Source organism: Trachurus trachurus, assembly GCF_905171665.1.
Source record: "Trachurus trachurus genome assembly, chromosome: 19".
In the NCBI taxonomy this organism is placed as follows: domain Eukaryota; kingdom Metazoa; phylum Chordata; class Actinopteri; order Carangiformes; family Carangidae; genus Trachurus; species Trachurus trachurus.
Window position 1 is genome coordinate 25,254,311 of NC_139913.1, and position 21,815 is coordinate 25,276,125.

At 41.9% G+C, this 21,815-nt stretch overlaps 1 protein-coding gene across 1 annotated transcript in view; it reads right to left on the reverse strand.

Annotated features, from left to right (window-relative positions):
• Nucleotides 1–4,459: 4,459 nt before the first annotated feature.
• LOC311002449 (voltage-gated delayed rectifier potassium channel KCNH4-like) overlaps nucleotides 4,460–21,815 on the reverse strand; it is a gene marked incomplete at both ends in the record, with an annotated part of 47,004 nt that continues 29,648 nt past the window's right edge. Inside the window, 9 exons of the mRNA XM_083993831.1 lie at nucleotides 4,460–5,518; nucleotides 6,689–6,765; nucleotides 7,252–7,343; nucleotides 8,720–9,111; nucleotides 9,966–10,004; nucleotides 17,654–17,868; nucleotides 18,271–18,520; nucleotides 18,809–19,008; nucleotides 19,436–19,630. Coding sequence (XP_083849957.1) covers nucleotides 4,460–5,518; nucleotides 6,689–6,765; nucleotides 7,252–7,343; nucleotides 8,720–9,111; nucleotides 9,966–10,004; nucleotides 17,654–17,868; nucleotides 18,271–18,520; nucleotides 18,809–19,008; nucleotides 19,436–19,630 — 2,519 coding nt within the window. The remainder of the gene's footprint in view (nucleotides 5,519–6,688; nucleotides 6,766–7,251; nucleotides 7,344–8,719; nucleotides 9,112–9,965; nucleotides 10,005–17,653; nucleotides 17,869–18,270; nucleotides 18,521–18,808; nucleotides 19,009–19,435; nucleotides 19,631–21,815) is intronic.

The following is a 21,815-nucleotide window of genomic DNA, read 5'->3' on the forward strand; positions in this document are numbered from 1 at the left end:
AAAACAAAAACCGGGACAGTAAAAGAACACCTGGCGCATAAGAGATTAAGGAGAGCTTGAAAAACTGAAAAAACATGAAAACCACGGATTGTCGAAGTCTTATTTCCCAAACGGGAGGAAGGAGGACTAAGTAAGTAAGCACCATTATCGTTTTGGTTTCATTGGAAAACAAACAATTACAAAACGGATTCACCTGTGACAGCACTCACACTCAATATTTTGAAGTGAATCATCTATAATAAACAACTGACTAACTTTACAGTCCAGGATTAAACTCTGGAAGAGGACAGTATATATATATATAGTATGTTCATTCAAGTGAAACTTGCCACACTACTCATTATTTGACAGGCAGTGTACAAAGTTGAATAAACAAACTGTGGTGTGTGCAGTGGTACTAGTCCATCACAAACCCTAGCAGCCCAACAGTCTCTCCTTAATAAATAAAACACAATAAAGAGCCTCAATTTAGATGCATGCAAGTTGAAGCAGGTCAAACTTTTTTTTAATTGGCAGATACAAGTATCACAAAAACCTCTACAAATCTAATTTTTCAAACTTGCTGTGGAAACATTCCAAGTAAACAAACAATAAAGAATGAAAGATGAAATTATGTAGTTATTTTTACAAATTATACATATATATTATATATATCATTTGAGACCGGAAGTTATGGCACTCAGTAACCTTGTTAACAAATTTATTAAATTCATAGTTTATACTGGTTCTGTATGGTTGATCTTTTATTCATACTGGTTCTGTATGGTCTTGGATATATGACTCATGTTTGATCTTTTATGTCTCAAAGTTTACAAGTATGCAATGTAGCCCAAGCTGACTGCTAGGACTGGGACAAATGGGTCTCATTAGTTTGCATTTACACTTTGTGTTGCATTTACACTTTGTGTTGCATTTTTATATGTATGAAAGGTGCTATACAAATAAATAAAGTTTGTTGGAATGATGCTGGTACAGTTTAAATAAAACAAATGTTTTGAATGTACGTACATGTTGATCTGTAATTATTTATACATTTGATTAGAAGTTATTGGTTCAGAGTTACATTATAAACTATTGCAGTGTGCAATTTTAAATTCCTCTTTAAATTATTCTGCTATACTGTCTTAACCAAAGTTAAGTGGATTATGTGTAAGAAATCAGAGTTATTACAATATAAAATGATAAGTTAGTACAATTTACAGGAGAGTTAGCAGAAGTAAGGATTAAAAGTTATTACCCACCCAACTTTTTTTTTTGTTGCAGTAATGGACATTTCTGATTGAACAATGTGTATGAAACTGGAGTAAACCTTCGGTGAGTTGCATACAACGTAGTCATATTGACTGTTCTCAGCATTATTGATACATATTTAATATAGATACATAAGGAAACATCAGAGAGAAGGAAAATAAACCAGTGAAAAACAGAAAAATTCAAAGCAATATTCAAAGTTTTATTACGATAACACCATATACAAGTACATATATGACAGCACTCATTCATCAAAATAAGTTTTTGACAATTGTTATTTATCAGTTGCACAGGTCTGTCATGCAGCAAGAGGCAGATGATATCCCAGGACGGTTCAGCATCAGGCAGTGTTTTAATTCATAGCAACCCTTGAAGCGGTTGATATCTGTGTAGAAGCATGGAGAAAGATGATGGATCATTAGAAGATATAGTGATTCCTTGTTATTGGATGGCTTCTGTGATCGTGGCATTTAAGCACTTACTTGGTCCGGCATAAATGACGGCATTGATGCAGACATTACTGTTCCCGAAGCAGGTCTCCACAGGACCTGAGCAGTCTCTCAAGCCTCCACAGTTACATCTCAAAGCTTCGCCTAGTAACAACAACAAAACAAATAAAACATTTTCACCATTTCAAACATGAATAACTTGTGCAATTTCAGTTAAATGTGGGTTACAGGTGTGCAGGCCACCTCACCTTGGCTGATAACCAGTACCAAAACAAGAGCAAGAACCACACCCTTCATTTTTTCACAATGTGATGTCTGCACAGCAAACTGTGTAAAAAAGATTAAAATGTTAGAAGGTCAGACTCCATGCCTTCCTTCTTAAATGTGAAAGTATCCTTAGTTATAACCCAAAAAGTTAAAGCCATCTCACCTGATGAGAGTTCGTTCTGGTCCACTACACTGACACCTGGGCCTCCTTTTTATCCAGTGCAATTGTTGCGTCACTGCAGCCTATGCCGTTTATTAATGTGTTCACTTGGGGTTTTCCTCACAAAGTGATTCAGGCCAAGAGAGCACAGTCTTACACCACTGACTTACTGTATGAGAAACACCATGTACTGTGCTCTCTCATTAAACCAATAGTTATTCCTATGACTAATAATATGACAACAGTGTAATCATCACTAGACCTTCTCATGAGTGTGTCAACTCAAAACAGATGGGTTTTTTTTTTTTATTATTATCGTTTCTTCTTATTATATTAACAAGTGAGAGATATAAAAAAAAAGAGGTGCATGTTGTAGATGGGATGGAAATTTTATGTAGCCTGGTTCATGCAGGGTAAAATAGGCTACTGTAGTTTTTTAAAGGTTATGGAGATGTTCTTCACAAATACATGAATATACTGTACATTTGCTTTAACCAAAAACTCATTGAATTCACAGTCGCTAATGAGAGAAACAACAGCAGCAAATCCTCATAGTGACTGTCTGTGTTGTTCTGTTCTTTCCAGGGTTTAGTCAGTGTCCTCACAGTTTCTTCTTTACAGTAAAGATACAGTATGTGTGCTTTTGTACCTCTTTTTGGGAAGTGTGCACAATGTGTGACTGAGTTTAATTATCAATTAGAAGTCTTTTCTTTCTTTCTTTCTTTCTTTTATTTTTTACACCTCAGTTTGGTATAAAATATATTAATCACAAAATCAACAGACACATTGTTGATGTACCGATGCTTTCACCTTTGATACTTACAATGGGAAACAGGTGAAATCTTCCAGTATCTTAATTTCTCCATAGATAAACTATTATTGACAAATTATCACATTAACTTCACAAATGAAAATGTAGTTTTTTTTCATTAAGTTGTAATCAGACGCTCTGATTGCGTGACAGTTATATCTGACTTGTTATGTGTGAGTGACTATATCTTGCTGTATAAACTTGCTGAGTCCTATGGCATAATTGAGTGCACACTTGTGTACAACAACACTGAACAGTCTGAGCAAAGGGTAAAGTGACTTCTAGTAATTTAATGTTTTCTTAAGTTCCGGCACAATTTTTTAAAAACATTTGCATTTAACTGTAAATCACAATTTGATTAATGTTCTTTATGTTTCAGTTAATTAAAAATTGTGACCTGAGTTGTTCATCAAATAATGTTTTTTTTTTTTTTTTTTTTTTACTGTGACACCACATTAAGAAAACACAGTCAGACATTCTCTGCATACTTTATTTTGTCAGCCAAGGAGAATCATTCAGAATATCAGAATCAATCAATCAATCAGAATAAAATTCCTGAATACTCTGAATATTTAATGAGAATAATGAGTCCATGTTTTTTTTAATCACAGGAGGCATCAGTATTTTGTAAGTTCATAACAATATTATATGTTTCGAAGAACCCGCTTTTCATCTAAATGTGTATAGAATATGTTTAATCCCTCAGCTCAGAAGTCTGTGCTTTCACAGAGCTGTTTCACCGAATTAGATTAATACCTTTGTGAGGAAACATATTATCTGGTAAGAATCTTTAGGAGATAATAGCATAAAAGGAGATTAACTGATGTCATAAATAATGTACTTTGTGCTGTTTTGTGGAATTTGAATATTTAATATTCATAGTGCAGAAACTATGAATTTGCGAACAAAAAAAATGCTGAACTGAGAAAAGCATTCAATTTTAAACAATAAACAATCTATGCGGTGTGATGCATATACTCCCTATACATACATAGACATACTCCCTATACGCAAGGTGAAGCATGTGTCGTTTTTTTGTTTTGTTCCTTTGAATAATAAAACTTCCAACCACTCTGACCTGTCTGTGTGCACAATCAACAGGTTTTCATGTGGAATGCTTACACATTGATTTGGAAACCTTTTCCTTAGGAAAAAGAATAAACAACTTTACCATGCAAGAAGGTAACAGGAATTATCAACTGCAAATTGCTCTGAGGATATTGGAAAAAATATACAGTATATACTAGAACCCACAGCTGTGGCGCTTTTTCTTTTTTAAAGACACACTTCAGTAAAGCCAAGATAATGCACAAATGACATGCGTTTGCATAGAAATGGTGTAAATTGCGTGGAGTTTGACAAATATGAGAGCCCAGGAATTAAATTGGGGAAATACAGCACACATTGACAATCTCCAGCAGAGTCTCTTTAAACACTGTAAGAAGTTGCATTTCAATAACTGCTACCTTTTGTCTCCCGATGCAGTGAAGTCAGTGAGTCTGCCCCTGAAACGTGCACAGTTTAATCTGTGAGGTCGAGACACCACGACTGCTCCGTGCTCTGCGTCTGGACGCCGATGCTGGACCTTCGTGATGACGCGCTTTCACTGTCCCTGCTCTCCATAGAGCCCCCTTTCCCCAGTAGGCACTCCAGACTGGTGTGTTCTATGGCCGACGGGTCGCCCAGCGGGAGGTGGGGCTCCAGGCCGTCCGACCGCGGCGACCCCGAGGCCAGGGGGGAACCCAGAGGGTTGCTGGGCAATGTGGGCAGGGAGGCAGGGACGGGTTGGACGGTGGGGTGCGAGTTGTCAATTTGGAAGATGGAGGCGTCCTGGAGCAGGTTGTGAGTAGTTGTAACGCAAATGTCCTCGTTTGAGGTGTGTGGTAAGTTCAGATGGGACGCGGAGGGCAGGCAGAAAACGGGGTAAGAGCTCGGCGATGAATCCAGCAGACTGCGCGTGGACAAACCTGTAGGGACGCTGGACAAAAGGCAAGAGTATTCATCAATATCACTGGGAGGCTGCAGGCACAACGTGGGCTGGGATTTGCTGATGGTTGTCGGACTGGCACTGAGAGGTCTGTTGTCGGAGTCCTCGTGCCAGGGATGAGCTGCCAGGCCTGGACTTCCACCGTGGAAGCCCGGGCTGATACCGAGAAGGGACGGGCTCGTCCACAGATGTGCTTTCATGCTCTCGGAGCCATGACACGAGTCTGACCCGGGCTCAGAGTTTAGAGAGGGGGGGGGGCAGGGGTTAGCGGGCGGAGTGGAGGATTTAGATCGGCGGTGGCTCTCTATTTGAGTTTCAGCGGCTCCAACACCGTAGCTCCAGTGCTCAGCGGAGGAGGGGACGCTCTGGTGGCTGTGGCCTTCGTGGCTCCCAGGATCGTTATGGAGATGGTAGGCTGAAGCTGGGTTGAGTGGCACGCCAGCGTTGGGGCCTGTGGGAGGGCTGGACATCCCATGGACGCTGTATGGGTATGAGGCTTTGTAGTGCTGCATGGATATGTGAGCCTGGAGGAGATGCATCACGTGGTGCAGGCCCTTGGTGAGCTCCAATACTTCCTGGTTCAATGTGCTCATCTGCACAGAGAAAGCACACGCTTTAGTCACGTCTACCTGGCACATATTCTTTTATCACACTGAGGAAACATTAAGCCTGGGTATACCCATGCTGCCTTGTGCGCAATTTTATTAAAGAGCAACGATTAGCGTTTTGTTCCTCATCGGATTTCTGTCGCTCTACATACGTCATCGGGTATGACTGATACGATTGGCTATAAGCTACGTACAGTACAGATGCATTTGATAGACATTTGTAGCGCCCAATAAACAACTCTAGGCTTTCGTAAACCATGCCTCAAACACAAAAAAATGAACGGGCGGTTCCCAGACCGAATCTCAATCTACATTGAGATGAGGTCTGGTGTTAGCCAGCAACAGCTTCAAAATATAACATCTGGACCCAATCAAGCCTCAGGTGATTTCCAGTGACCTCCTGGAAGAGCACCAAACAACTCTAAGAAGCAGCTTCTTATGCAGCATTGAAATCCACAGGGACTGAGACAGACTGAGGTAACTGACACAAATAGAGAGGAAAGTAGATGTAGCTGTAGTAAGTGAACCGTGACGGTAAGGGGGCCAGAGGAGGGCCATAAGTAGAGCTGGGTTGTCATCAGAATTTCTTCTTTCTTCAGACCGTCGAGTCAGCACTCCCGGCTATCCTCTGCATTGCAGAAGCGCCCTACTGATTAATTAATTTCGACTTAAGACGGCACCTACCTGGGCCCATCTGGATGCTCTCACTGCACCTGCTTTCGCTCTATTTACATTCAGATTAAGAGTGCGGGGACAGGAACAAGGCAGAAACCCGGTCTACCTGATCTCTTTGTTTGTTTCAGTAAGTACGTATACAAACATGACCGACGCTGAATGAGATGCCAGAAATTTATCAAGGAAAAATAAGTTTCTCCTTGTTTATCTTGGTCTGCGCCGAAGATGTCAGCGAATCTGGAACTCGTATTTCACTGCCAAAATGAAATGAGTTCACAGGTTGTATTTTCTCATTACAAACTCATTAATCCTTCGTGTATTTCATATTCAGTCTCTCGAAAAAATACTTTAGAGAGATAGGACAGAGGAGATGATGAGTGGGGAGACGGAGCAGAGTTGACTCAGGTCTGGGAGGACTTGATAAGCTGCATTATCTTCGGTTCAATCAATTTCAATTTAACTCAAGAGGTTGTACTTTACCTTATGGTTGAGCTGACTGATGCCCTGCCTGACTTCCTCTGTCTCCAGCAGCAGAGTGGCGCTCGACTGTGTGGAGTCTGGGAAAACAAGGTGAGGAGAATAAGTAGCTGATTTAGTAGCACACACATCAACACACCACCTACTGTAGAATTCATTTTTTAAGCAAAATGATGAGGTGTGACACCAGAGGAACAACGACTTATACATATATATGTGTAAGTATAATGTGTATCCGTGCTGCCTGTTGTATCTAGAAGGGGCAGAGTCATTGCACTAAAGTAAATTAGACTTCAGCTTGTACAGAAGCTGATATTCTACCTGGGACGATCGTGATCATGAGTAAAAGCTCAGGTCAGATGATCAGTCCCCTGCTTTGACCTCAGTTGTCCTTTAACATGTTCTCTGACTCTTTGGACACCTGGTTGTCATTTCATTCCCCTCATGCGCTCTCATATTCCCCCCAGAAGGCGGCAGCCGGGGCGGCGTTGCGGTGTCCACCGTTTGAACTCCTCCGGCCATCTGGCACCCGGGTGACCCGCGCAGCTGGAGGCGGTTTGGCTTACCTTGGGTGCTGCCTCCTGTGCTGGCTTTAGGCCCGGTGTGCTCCACATTGAAATGGAACGTGTGCCCATTGTCTTCGATGCCGTCTACAACCCTGCGGCGAGAGGGAGGGGAGGGTGCAGAGGAGGGAAGCTGGAGTTAATGTAACAGTAGAGCTTTTTCAATTATCGCTGGAGCCAACAGACGACCCAGGAATGTGCCATGAGAGCTGCTGCTGGCAGGAGCCCATGTTGGTCTGAACATGAGGAGAAGCGCCCAGTCTGGAGAAGCAGACACCTGAGCTCTATGAACCAGCACTTACCCATATCTAGGACTTACTGGATGACTTAGGGATACATTATGAATACAGATGGTTGGGGCAGGAGGATAAGGTGCTCCGCTAATGAAATGCAGTGACATCTGTTGAAATATGCAATGCAAATACTACTGCATTTATGCAAGTTTCTCTGGCATGACTTTAAGTGTCACTTACTGCAATACCTTATTCAGATCATGTCATACACTCTAAGGTTATAGCAAGCTGAGTGTGTATAGATACTCTGCTCTGCAAAAATCAGTCAGATAATGTCTGTGATAGCAAAGAAAAAAGGAATTAATTTAAGACAAGAGGTGGCAAGTGAAGACAGTGTGAGGATCTGATATTTAAGCAATATCACACGAGAGGGAGTGCTGTTGTACTGTATATCAGCACGGCTGTGATTCGGTCGTCTCTTGTCCAATCAAATTGCTCGGTTGGGACCGGTCGGAACTAACTGTTGTATAAGATACTATATAACTACTTTTTTGTTTAAAGCGATAGTTCAACATTTTGGCAAATTCACCTGTTGCCATAACCCCTGTAGTCATAGCAGTAGGTTCATTATCCTTAATTATCGGTGCATGTTGTTTTGAGAGCCACGGGGCAGAGACATGAGCTGCTCAGTGAACACAATGGAGGTGAATGGTACAGGTCCCCTGTCTTTCATCAAACTCATCAAATACACAACCCAACAATGCCAAAACGCTCCTGTGGACAAGTTGTGACCTGCACATTCACCACACTATGAAAAAATAATGTAACATTACGAGACAGAGTTGTTTTCGAGGCAAATGCATAGCAGGAACTTCTTTCCAGACATGGCTGCTGGGCGGAGTGATTTCAAAAGCACAAGTGGTTCCAAATATTTGCTTTGTGTGTTGTAATGTTACATAATCATGATAATTTAAAGGTAATAAACCTACTCCTATGACTATAGGGATTATGGAAATAGGCGAATTTGCCAAAATGTTGAAATATCCCTTTAAGAATTTTAATAGCAGAATGTTTTTGATTTATTATTGTTCATTTGTCTGATCACTCAGCGTAAACTGTATTCTAAAGTTAAAACAAATGCATGTAGTTTTGACTGTTCAGAGTTTTTTTTTTTTTTTTTCCTGCTTCTGTTTTGAAAATGACTTTATACAGTAATGTTAGTTTAAGGTTTTCTCTACCTTGGACTCAGGTCTGGGGGTCCATAGCAGGTGACAGTTGGGATAAGCAGCTTTGAAGGCTTTTGCTCAGCTCCCATCCCTCCCCGGGCCGCCGCCGACTCTTGGGCCAGGGTGGAGGCCGACGTAGGGGTGCTGTGCTCTCGTTTGGACAGTGGCTGGGGGGATGCACTCTGCCCATGGAAGCCACGGCTGAGGTTGGGGGAGCGGCAGCGTCGCAGAGCGTTGAACTGCCGCAGCTCGTCCCCCAGCAGGTTCCCCAGGGACGTGCGGCGAACGGGGCTGCCGAAGCTGGGGAGCAGGAGGTTGCGACGGGAGCGGGTGGCTGGAGAGAGGTGGAAGGAATCGTCTAGGTCATCACCCTTGGTTTCCACGATAGAAGGGAGTCTGGATTCCTGCAAAACAGGAAATATAAAAAAGCAGCATTTACAACTGCACATTTTGTTACTTAAGATTTCCACAACTTCACAAATTTGTGTTTGTGTCAAAATACCAACCCTGAGGATATGAAAACGGATTAAAGCAGGAGTAGAATACATTTTGGAAACTAATAATTACATGAACACTGAAATATTGAATATGAAGTAAGAAATCATATTGTAAAACCAAACTCATTCAAAATGGCACTCAAAACACTCTGCTCCCTGAAAACATTTGGTGCGTAATCCGGCACATAATAACCTATTTATTTTAAAGGCTGCAGATAATGAGAAAATAATGTGTTGTTTAGAGTTTGATGAGTTTCTGTTGATGACTTTTTAATCACATCACAAATCTATTACATTACCCATAGCTGCCCATGCACTTATAAATAAAAACAACAGATTTTACTTTTAACATACACTGTAAAGAAAAATAAGGCAGGAAGGTACAGGGAGAAGCATACAGTACATAGTAAGAAGAATAGCTCATACGGTTTCCCATTAGGAAAGCTATTGACCCAGTTAGCTAGCTAACTCCAGGGACACTCTGCTCCAAATGAGTTTCAACCTGTAGGGGAAGTCCTTGCACAAACCCTCCCACAGTGTTCATCAGCATTAATGTATGTTCCAGAAAACCATTCAAAAAGCCAGTATGAACATAAAACACATGAAACAAATCTCCTCTCTCACCACAACAACTGTGCTGTGGTCTCACCTATCCTACATCTGGTTTCATTTCATGACTTAATGGTTAATTCAACTAATTTGTTGTGGACAAAAGAAACAACACCTCATAGGGAAAAAGACTGAATTCACACTGAACTCACATGAGAGAGCCTGGGTGACCTTGAAAACCTGTTGAGACCCTGCAGTGAGAAAATGAAAGCAACAGAGATTACATATGACACATACTGTACCTATAGGCAGAATTTATTCATTCATTTTAAAGCAGAAGTAAGCTGAATGTTTGTGTTAATATAAGTCTTAAATAGTTATATCTTCCGACAGCAATCACTTATAGAGTGTTTGGTCTGCCAGTCACTCTGCTCTGCTGTAAGCCGAGGAGAAAACTTTCCTTGTATCCTACAACCTTTATCCAATGAGGAGAGAGAACGGCATAAAGGGGCGGTCCTCTCTGTGTGTGCAGCCAAGGGATGCGCGTGAATGTGGTGACGTAGGGACGAGGGCGGGGACTGCTAACTCCATCTGCTGACAGGAAGTTAGCCAAAACCACCGGATCGCTCACTTCTGCTTTAATGTCCTCTCTCCAAGATGTACAATTTAACCCTGTAGTACCATCTTCAGAAGTACATCTCTTTTGGTGATATATTTGAACTTACAAAAACAGAGTAAAACTCTTAAACTCTTATATTTGTTCTTTTTTTTCCACTGGAGCTGTTTTCCATTTGTTTTCCCACCGCTGAAACAATCTTGCCCAGTCACACACCGTTTGCCACATGGGCTGACTCACTCACGTAACTGATCTGTCTCCACACCTGACTGCAGAGGGATTCCAGCAGAAGTTTGTCTTTTTGCTGGTGTGTGGAGAAATTGCCAGCAATTTAGCATAATCACCGGCTGGGATGGCGCATTAAACAGTGGTAGTGTGAAGCCTTCCCCTCGTGTGTGAAAAATGTGCTTGCGACAACATGGCTTAATGTGACAACACAAGCCACAGTCTGTCGCTCCACCAGTCTAGTGCCAGTGGTGCTCTCTGATGCAAGGAATCCAAGTATACACATTAAAATGAGTTTGAAATTTATCACAGCTGAAAGGAAATGAAAGAAAAAAAAGAAAATCATCTATCCGTCTATTCAAGTCAGGGACAAATTCTCCTCATAAGACAAAATTAACCCTGGAGGGACTTGGAATGATTAACTAGCCAGAGAGGCACATTAGTGTCAAATGACATTAATTGAACATCAATATTAGTAATACGAGGAATGAGCAACTGATGTCAAAAGTGTTCCACATAGTCAACTGGGTTTGCAGGGACTTAAAGGGAAACTTCATTTTTTTCAATGGGCCCTGTTTTCATATGTTTTTCTGTATATGTGAGTGATGGATGGAGTATTGAGCCGGGCAGGCAGCCTGCAGCCCAGCTAACGCTCTTCCACGGGGCAAGTGGCTCCCGTCAAAGTTCACCCTATAAACCTGCATTTTCTTCACACTGACAGGCTCAGATAGTTACAGTGAGTGTCCGACAACATACTAGAAAGGAGAAATGAACGTACGTCTCTTCTTTGAGTGGCAGTGGCTCAGGCAGTTTTAGTTTTAGTTTTTATTATGGATCCCCATTAGTCCTCACCTTGGTAAGGACTATTCTTCCTGGGGTCCAGACACTCATATATGACAATCAAAACATAATACAATAACTTACAGAATTAGATAAATGACAAACAACAAATTAAAACAAAATAATAAGAATAAAAATATTTTACAAATACAAACCAACTTTGACTTTTCAAAACCTTAAAAAAATGTAAGTTCTTTACTAATAATGGCCTCTTTTATTTTCTTTTTGAATCTCCATTTATTTTCAATGTTGGTCATGTTTGGTGGGAGCCTATTCCAATGTCACTGCTCTGTACATTACAGTTCTCCTAAGTAGAGCGGGTCGTCCAATAATCAGAGGTTCGAATCCCGCTCTCTCCCAGTCTCTGACGTAGTGTCCTTGGGCGAGACACCTTACCCACCTTGCCTCGTGTGAATGTGTATGAATGATCATGGTGGTGGTCGGAGGGGCCGTTTGGCACATTGGCAGCCACGCTTCTGTCAGTCTGCCCCAGGGCGGCTGTGGCTACACAACACACGTAGTTTACCACCACTGGTGTGAATGTGGTATGAATGAATAACGGTTACTGTACAAAAGCGCTATATAAATGTAATGTAATTATTATTATTATTATTATAGTCATCCCGGTCAAAGTGTTCACTGCAGACCCTGTGGTCGGCACGGCGACGGTGCAGTGCATCGACAGGAGTGTCAGCATCCATTTGTAGCACAGCTAACTGCTAGCCCTAACTTGTGAAAGCTCTGTGAAAGCTGCGTGAAGAGCAGTCCAACCTTTTGTTGCCACAATTTGGAAATAGTCCGGTCGTCTCTTTTCACCTCAGTCAGGTAACAGTATTCCCCACCGGTGTTTTGCCGCGAGTTATCGCGAGATTTCAGAACAAGATTTCTAGCATGGTGAGATTTGGACACAGATCACACCAAACAGCGACCTCCAAATAAAGGTAGAGACTGTAGAGACATATGTTAATTTCTCCTTTCTAGTATGTTGTCGGACACTCACTGTAACTATCTGAGCCTGTCAGTGTGAAAAAAATGCACGTTTATAGGGCGAACTTTGACAGGAGCCACTTGCCTGGTTGAAGAGCGTTAGCTGGGCTGCAGGCTGCCTGCCCGGCTCATTACTGGAGCCACCTCAATAAAAGTATTATCCATCACTCATGAAAAACATATGAAAACAGGGCCCAGGTTGAAAAAAAAACGAAGTTTCCCTTTGACTGAGGGGCTTTTTCCTATGTTGTATTTGCATTTGGATTTGGAGTAGACTCTTTTACAAAGACCAAAGTTGTGTATATTTTGGTACAAATCCAGTAAAGATCATGTTTTTGTACAGGAGGTTTAGAAAACACTAACTCAAAATTGCTAAAAACTCAAAAAAAAAAAAAAGAAAGAAAGAAAAAAGAAGAAATCAGGAAACTACAAATGACATTTACACAGAGGCACAGACAGGTAGAAAGTGAAGCACAACTGAGCAAATCCTTTGTGATTATAAACTTATTCAGAAACTAATAACGATCAGTAAACAAATTAACACTTGTTTTTTGTCAGAATAGTATAAAAATCAGAAGCATAGGCTGTTGACAGCCAAGTGAGTGAGGACTCATCATCGGGGCTCTGCTTGAAATGACTGATGTTTTATGAAGGTACAGTCACCTAGGACTGTTGCTGTGACATGTTGTCATCCCTCTCTGTGCTCCTTCAGCCCACTCCTGATTGGTATTTTTATCCCATCCAACATGTCAACAAAATTGAGTTCATCTTGTCTCCATCTCTCTCTCTCTAAAAAAAAAGAAAAACTCCTGTGTTTTGCACTCCCACCATAGTTACCAGTGGCTGCCTTTGCCAACTTTGTTAAACTGCTGTTGTCATGTATGGCTCCAAAGGGAGCAGCATCCCCATAACTCCTGACCAACCAGTTTGTCCTTCACGCCCCATCACTGCTGACTACTCTCCCTGTGGCGACATGGTCATTATAGTTCAACAAATTCTGTCTCAGTGCTGGCTTTCTTCTGGAGATGTGACCTTCCTGTGCCACCCAGAACAGTCCAAATCCACATCGAACCCAACAAGTCAACCTGACCTTAAGTCTGTAATAACTATGAAACCAGTTACAAGCACAACACTGATTTATCATCATCACATATCATCTTCTCAGTTGATGTAATAAACATGCAGCCAAACCGGTACTCACACACCTGGTTGTTATAAACAATCAATCAATCAATCAATCAATTTATTATTTAAAGTGCAAAATCACCATGGGACATGGTCTCAATACACTTAACAATAAAAAGTACAATAATAACAAACAAATAATAAAAAACAATAGAAAAACACCAGAAAAAGAAAAAGATAAAACAGTTTGTTTACAATAATAACAGACAATAAAACAATAGTAAAACACCAGAGGAAAATTATAAAATTAGTTAGTTTAAACCAAAGTATTGGGTAAAAAGGTACGTTCTAAGACGGGACTTAAACATTGCGGTGGATGTAGCGTCTCTGATATCTTGTGGGAGGCCGTTCCATAAAAAAGGAGCACGGTAGGAGAAGGCCCTACCACCAGCTGACTTTTTATTGATTGATGGAATGACCAGGAGGTTTGAACCAAGAGAAGGAAGAGGACGTGACGGAGTGTAGGGAGTGAGTAGTTCAGATAAATACAGAGGTGCAAGTCCGTTCAAGGCTTTATAGGTTAAAAGAAGAACTTTAAAATCAGCTCTAGCCTGAATGGGCAGCCAATGTAGTGATGCCAGGACAGGAGTTACTGTATGTGACAGAATTTACTTGTTTTCGTTAAAAGTCTAGCAGCTGAATTTTGTACAAGCTGAAGGCTCCTGGTAGTACAGATGGGGAGGCCGGAAAAAAGGACGTACAATAATCTAATCGGGAAGACACAAGGGCATGGAGAACCACCTCGGCGCTACGCAGGGATAGAGAAGGGCGGATTTTGGCAATGTTCTGCAGGTGAAAGAAAGCTGTCTTAGTGATATCCTTTATATGGGACTGGAAAGTCAAGGTTGAATCAAAAATAACACTGAGGTTTCTAATGAGAGTACTTTCAGAAATAAAACAACCATCAATATTGAGACCAAGAACCTCGGATAAATATTATTATTATTTTTTTTTTATTTATAAATATTTATAATTATTAGGCTTAATCACCAGCAGATCTGTCTTAGCAGTATTAAGCATGAGACAGTTGTGACTCATCCAGATCTTGATTCAATTTACACATGTTTTCAGATTTTGAATTTGAGAGGGGTCATTAGGCTGCAGTGGAATGTATAGTTGTGTATCGTCAGCATAGAAATGGAACTGAATACCGTATTCAGCAATTATCCTACCCAGAGGAAGCATGTAAATACAAAACAACAGAGGGCCCAGGACAGACCCCTGGGGCACACCAGAGACAACTGTAGAGCATTCAGACAAAGAGTTATTAAAACTAACACATTGGGTTCTGCTAGATAAGTTGGACTGGAACCATGAGAGCGCCAGCCCATGAACACCAACACAATGCTCCAGTCGGTGTAGAAGCACACAGTGATCTACAGTATCGAAGGCCGAACTTAAATCAAGAAGCAAAAGTAAGGAAGCTGATCCGGAGTCAGCAGTAACAAGTAGGTCATTAACTACTCTAGTTAGGGCAGTCTCAGTAGAGTGACAGGAGCGGTAACCAGATTGTAAGTTGTCAAAGAGATTGTTGTCAGAAAGGTGGGCAGTCAGATCAGCAACAATTCTCTCAAGTATTTTGGAGAAAAAGGGGAGACAGGTCGATAATTAGCAAGAACCAGTGGATCTATTGGGTTTCTTGAGGAGTGGTTTAATGACAGCGCATAGAGCAACACAGAGTCATGCTTCTTCTTTTAGCGTTGTTTTTGGTCTCAAACCAAAACAGCAGAGCTGCAGGCCAAACAGACAGCGTGTGTTATTTGCACAATGAAAAAGTTGATCAATAATTTCAACTTACTGTATTTGGCTTGTGTTGCTACAGATAAGACACTCAACTCGACTTGAAAGCAGTATAATGGGTTTTTGTCTCTGCATGCTTGTGGCAAAAAAAACTGTAAAACTTTTAAGTTCCATATCATCACCAACTAAGAAGAATTTAATTGACAGCACTGCAATAAAACTTGAAAATAAATTATAGAGATGTCAAAATCCTCCTCATTTTCCATCTGTCAGACTGGGTTTTTCCCTTTAAGACGAGATAGAGTAGTCCCTTTTGGGGACCAGGCATTCCTATAATCGTCTTCTTTGACAGTATTTCATAACAGACGACTGATTGATGTACAGTCAGCAATACTCTCAAGTATCTCTCTAGTGTTAAAAGGACCTCCCATACGACAACTCCCGCCTAAAACTAACCACCGTCAGGATGCGCATGAGACCAGTACAACTGTATGTTTGTATGTGTGTGGCAGGAGACTGTGGGACCTGGCAGCACGAGCAGGTAGCTGAGCACTCCTTCATCCTGTCAGGGGAGCGGCGGTGCCCCGGCTTTGAGCTCGAGCATAAACTCTGAACAGATGGTGAGGTAGAAGTAGAGAGCTAATACTCATGATCAGTCCCGCCCCTGACAAATGTGTTTGATTCTAAATTAAAGACTATAATAACCCTTGTAACTACATAATGGCAAACATGGCCTTGTAACTACATAAAGGCACACATACATCTAATATGTCTACAATAATTTGCTTTTCATTCATCTGTGCGTAGAATTTGTAGAAATATCTTGCTATGGAAGGAAACCCATCATAAATTCAATTGAAGCTCTTTTCCCTGGACAACCAATACTCAACACAGCCAGCACATCTGTTCCACACTTAACAAACCAATAAAATGATAACAACATAATAAATAATAAAAGTTTCAAACAATGAAAAAAAAAAAAAAAGCCTGCGGGAAACAAGATGAAAGCTTAAAGCAAGTGCAAAATGTTTGTGACAATTAGGATGCTATTGGGAAAGTCCTTGGGGAGCTTTGTCACTTTTGTCAGTCACACATCAGTGACATCTTGGCGTTCATTTGTTTTGATCATACGGTTCAACAGAACGCCACGCAACACAGATGCTGAACTTCACTCTGTGGGTTTTCAAGATCCAGTTTTGATAAGATTACATAACAGGTGCCTGTAAACGTGGCTACATGTCTACCATCAACAGGTGCATTTTCTCCAGGCAGGATTATCTTGCCTTACATAATGCTTTCTGATATAACTATAAGGGGAGGGGTAACAGGTGTACTGTGAGGAGGTCAGTGTCTGGGTGTAATGTCATCCTGCTGTGCTTTGGGGTGGTAACAGGGAAGTGATACGGCCGTCTGACAGCGGCACCCACACATGGTAACTGGTGTGACAATCAAGCCACCAACGGCCCTTTGGTCGCTGCAGCAGAACAAGTGTCAAGGAGAGTGACAAAGGCACCACAGGGGGCATAAATGTGTTGCTCAGTCTGTTGTATGCTCTGTTGCAATGTCAGATAAATGTAGGGGGAAACTGTGTGTGCATATCATCTGCTGGGCTGCAATGCACAATGTCATATATATCTATATCTATAACTACTATATATAATCTCATATAATATACTGTACCAGTCTTTGTGTAAACTGCCATGTGAAGGATTATACTGTATATGTAAACAAAATATTTAAAATACCGTATCAAACAACACTTGTGCTGCAAACCAAGAAAAGAAAATATCTTCCTAGTGGGAAAAACAGGGGTTCTCAAAGTAGGGTTCAAAACCCCCCGGGGGGTCGCAAGGTACTGAGAGTGGGGACGCGAGATAATTTATTACTTTGACTGAGATATTCTTCTTCTTCTAAAGTAAATAGCTATATGTAAAATCATATCCTTGTTGTAAGGCTGTGCTGTTCTCTTGTGTAGTTGTTATGCCTGTGTTCGGATACGTCAATTGGTGCGTGTGATCTGTGTGCACGTCATTTATAGTGGGGATAGTGGGGTCATAGTGATAGTGGGCAACACTGTTTTGGGGGTCGCAGGCTGAAAAGTATGGGAACCCCTGGTCTAAACCATAAACGCTAAATGTGAAGTTTGGGTGTTAGCTGCCTAGAAGTGCTGACTGTCTTTTGTGACTTGCTCTCCTTATATTATATAAGTGATGATTTACAGTTTGATAGACATGTGGCTAAAATGTTTAGAACTCTGATAAGACATTTAATGAGCACTATTTCAATGTGATCAATGTGTATTTGTACCTCGTCTTGGCTTCCCTCACGCAGGTTGTATGTGAGGTTGTTGTGGATGTCAGAGGCGAACACGCTGGCATATTCGGGGTAAAGCTCCAGCACCTCTCTCAGGCCTCGAACACTGATGTACTGCAGGTCACAGTAGGTCAAGGCCTTCACATCAGCATTGGTTTTGATCACCTGGTCTGGTCCTGGCAGGTCAGACCCAATCAGGTCCCCTTTGCCTAGAATGAAAGCAGTAGATATTCACATTGTCAAGTCAAGTAACTTTATTAATACCGGTGGGTAGATTTGTTTTGCAGCAGGAGGGTAACCCCAATTTAAAAGGACAAAACACAAAACAAAACACTTAAACAACACAGGACAGAGACATGGACAGGAATTTGACAATACATTCTCCATAAAAATACCAGTGTAACATAACTGTAAAACATGTTAAGAGGATGACACAGGGAGCAGTGAATAAGTTAAAAACAAAATAGATAAAATACATAAATAATGAGGTAAACCTGATAAAATGAGTAAAAAGTGCACTATAACTTATTTAAAATACAAACAGCAGCAGCTTTTGCCCAACTTCATGCTATATAACTGCCTTGAATATGATGCTACTGTACAATACAAACCTAATATGGCCAGCACCATGTTGTCTTTCAGCACCTCTAGAGACCCAGAGCACACAAAGTAGTTGGCGTGCAGCGCGTCGCCCTGGCGGATCAGATACTCCCCCGGGACACAGAAGGAGGTTTTTATGTGGAGGGACAGGGAGCGCAGACAGCCACGACTGGCCCCCTTAAAGACTGGCAGCTGGAGGATGTCCTTATTCAGATGCATGGCGATGTCGGCCCGGAGCTCGTCAGGGAAGTCGTGCAGGAGCTGGGGATGTGTGACAGATCGTAATAAGATGCGACACTGATTGGTAATTAGGGAATGGACTCTGTTGCCACCAGTTACCCTCTTTTGAATTTCAATAGGATGTCAATTGGTGGTTTACCTACAGCCATGTGTTTTGCAAGATCATAGACAATTACAGCTTGTGATTTGGATTTTACAGCAGATCTCACTGTTCAAATGACATCAAAACATCGCAGCGAGGTTCCTCGAGGGCAGACAGAACTGTGCACAAAGGTATTACATGACAGCAACAACGAAAGGGACTCCTACCTCGTTGGCATCTATACCATTGTTGACAGACCACGTGGTCTGGAAGTACTCCAGCATTCGTTGTTTGAGCTGCTGGGGCAGGCGGTGGACACGGATGAAGTCCTTCAGGTCTTTCATGCGCGTGTGGTAGAGAGAGCGGCGCGAGTACATTCGCTGGATGATGGCCGTCACGTTACCGAAGACGAGGGCATGCATCAGAGCTGTGAGAGAGGAAGAAACGACTAGCATGAAGGACCACAAATAACTGTATCATGGCAGAGTATTAGTTTTCCTAGGTTATTTATTTAATTTTGAAAGTTGTCTAACAAAGAAAAGAATAGAATACCTCTTAAGGTGACTTAATTTTTAATTGTTTCAAACAATACAGCTCCCAATAAAGCTCAGTTTATCATGAATAAAAAATAAATACAATAATTACTGTATCTTATCTGTTGTTGCACCAATAATTACCACCTGAGCTGGAATAATCTGTTTATTGGTTTAATAAAGACGGCAACAAGCTGAGTCTTAAAGGCCAGCCAAAGTTTCCAACTCACTTCCTGCTGAATCTCTAGACCTGCCATGACAAACAGAGCCACTGTTCTGCCAGGATGCCAGAGGGAGAATGTACCCTAGTGTCAGACATACCGCCGACGAGCATGGTGCAGATGGAGAAGATCTTCTCAGCATCAGTGTTGGCACAGACATTGCCAAAGCCCACACTGGTCAGGCTGCTGAGGGTAAAGTAGAGGGCAGCGATGTAGGAGCTGCGGACTGTCGGGCCACCCACTGTGCTGTTGATGTACGGCGTCTCCAGGCGTTTGCCTAGCTCGTGGAGCCACCCTTGATTGAGGAGATCAAGCAGAAGAGAGGGACAAAGCCTGTTAATTCATGTTGTCTGTGTGTTTTCTGTCAGCTAAAAACTAGATGGTAGCGGCAGCGTGGTGGTACTGTAATACTTAAAGGAGAATTCCGGTCATTTTTGACCCCAAAATCGTTGCCCTGATGGTCACCCAGTGTTGGAGGGAGCAAAAAACGCCACTAAAATTGATGCAGGCAAACCAGAGTTACACCACGGTGCTAGCGCTAGCGACAACGCTAAAGTATGGGGGCAATTTTTTGAACCACAACAAACACTCAAAAAACAATCAAATATCTATGGTACATGACTCGAATCCTATGACACACCACTGAATTGTATAAACTTTGTGTTTTTGCATGGAATCACTCACCTCAGACAGCCGAACTCTGAAACATCCTGGAAAGACATTACTAAGCGATCACAGAGCGCCTGCTCTCCTCGCCACAGAAACAAACACTTTTTCCTTGTTGTGACGATTTCTTTACTAAAATAAACGGTGGAGCAGTGCAGTGGTAATGTCCAAAATATCTCTGACCGTATATTTTAGTAAAGAAATCGTCACAACAAGGAAAAAGTGTTTGTTTCTGTGGCGGGGAGAGCAGGCGCTCTGTGATCGCTTAGTAATGTCTTTCCAGGATGTTTCAGAGTTCGGCTGTCTGAGGTGAGTGATTACATGCAAAAACACAAAGTTTATACAATTCAGTGGTGTGTCATAAGGATTCGAGTCATGTACCATAGATATTTGATAGTTTTTTGAGTGTTTGTTTGAAAAAATTGCCCCCATACTTTAGCGTTGTCGCTATCGCTAGCACCGTCTAGCCATGGTGTAACTCTGGTTTGCCTGCATCAATTTTAGTGGCGTTTTTTGCTCCCTCCAACACTGGGTGACCATCAGGGCAACGATTTAAGGGGGGTACACACATAAAGATTTTATAAATCTCAACCGATTTTTTATCTGTGAGAGACCCCACACATGAAGATAAAAAATCTGTGATTCAACAGTTTTGATCGTATTGTGTGTGGTGTGCTGCGATATTCCAAACACAGCACACCACACACATCAAGATTTTTCAGAATCTTGACCCTCCGGTCAGAAAACTCAGAAAGAGATCCGTATTGTTGTAGCTACTCTTTCGGGTCTATTTCCGGAATGGACAATGAGAGCAACGTAATTTTTTTTAAATGAAAGCGGGACACTTCAGCCTTTACAACGATCCCATCGGTGTGTCTGTGGCTCCGGACGCCGAGCAGCCAAGCGGCTGTCCAATAGGGACCCGTGCGCTGTCACACGATGGGCTGTGAGCGGCGTCACATGATCGTTTAAACATGGTTGCTCTATTGCCGGCTGTTGCCGGCTATGAGCGCTATCGTCTTTGCTATCGGCTATCAGGAAATCTCCCGTGTGCGTGAATGTCTGTGTGAACCTCATGTAATGCCAGGGCTGCACTGTGGCTGTGTCGAGAAGTGGCTTGCCGTGAGCAGCATGCAGAGCTCGGCAAGCAGAGCTCGGCAAGCAGGCACTTCTCGGCACAACACCGGCTCTCCACACACAAGATGACTTTTGATTGAAAGGGCCACAGTTGTCGGCCCCGATAATCGTAAATACTAAACATGTTTAATACTAAAGATTATCGGCACCGAACGTTTTCTGAGCCGATTGTCGGGAGAATTTTGACTCTTAACACACCACACACTACAAGAGAATCTCATGAAATAATCTTAAGAGCTTAAGATAATCGGGCGATTTCTGTCCGTGGTCAGAAGTGGGAAAATCGGGGCAAAATCAGCCCGATTATCTTTATGTGTGTGGTAGGCTTTAGGGGTCAAAAATGACCGTAATTCTCCTTTAAAAGGTCCTGTGTGTAAAATGAGGGGAAACCAGTATCATCTGGCAATCTGATTTTATTATTTATCTATTAAATAATTCTATTGTTTATTTATAATACTCTTGAAACGTGCTCTCTGGTTGGCTGGATTTTCCATTCTGTGATGGCGGCGCAAGATGGCAACACTCTCTAAGCAAGACCCTTGCTATATAAAAGAATTATAAGGCTATGAAAACCAAACAGATTTTATTTTAGAGCCTGAAGAAGCCTTGATGCAAAATGCGTTAATAAATCATAGATCCTCCATACAGTCTTAGTGTGCAGTATGTTGCCACATTTT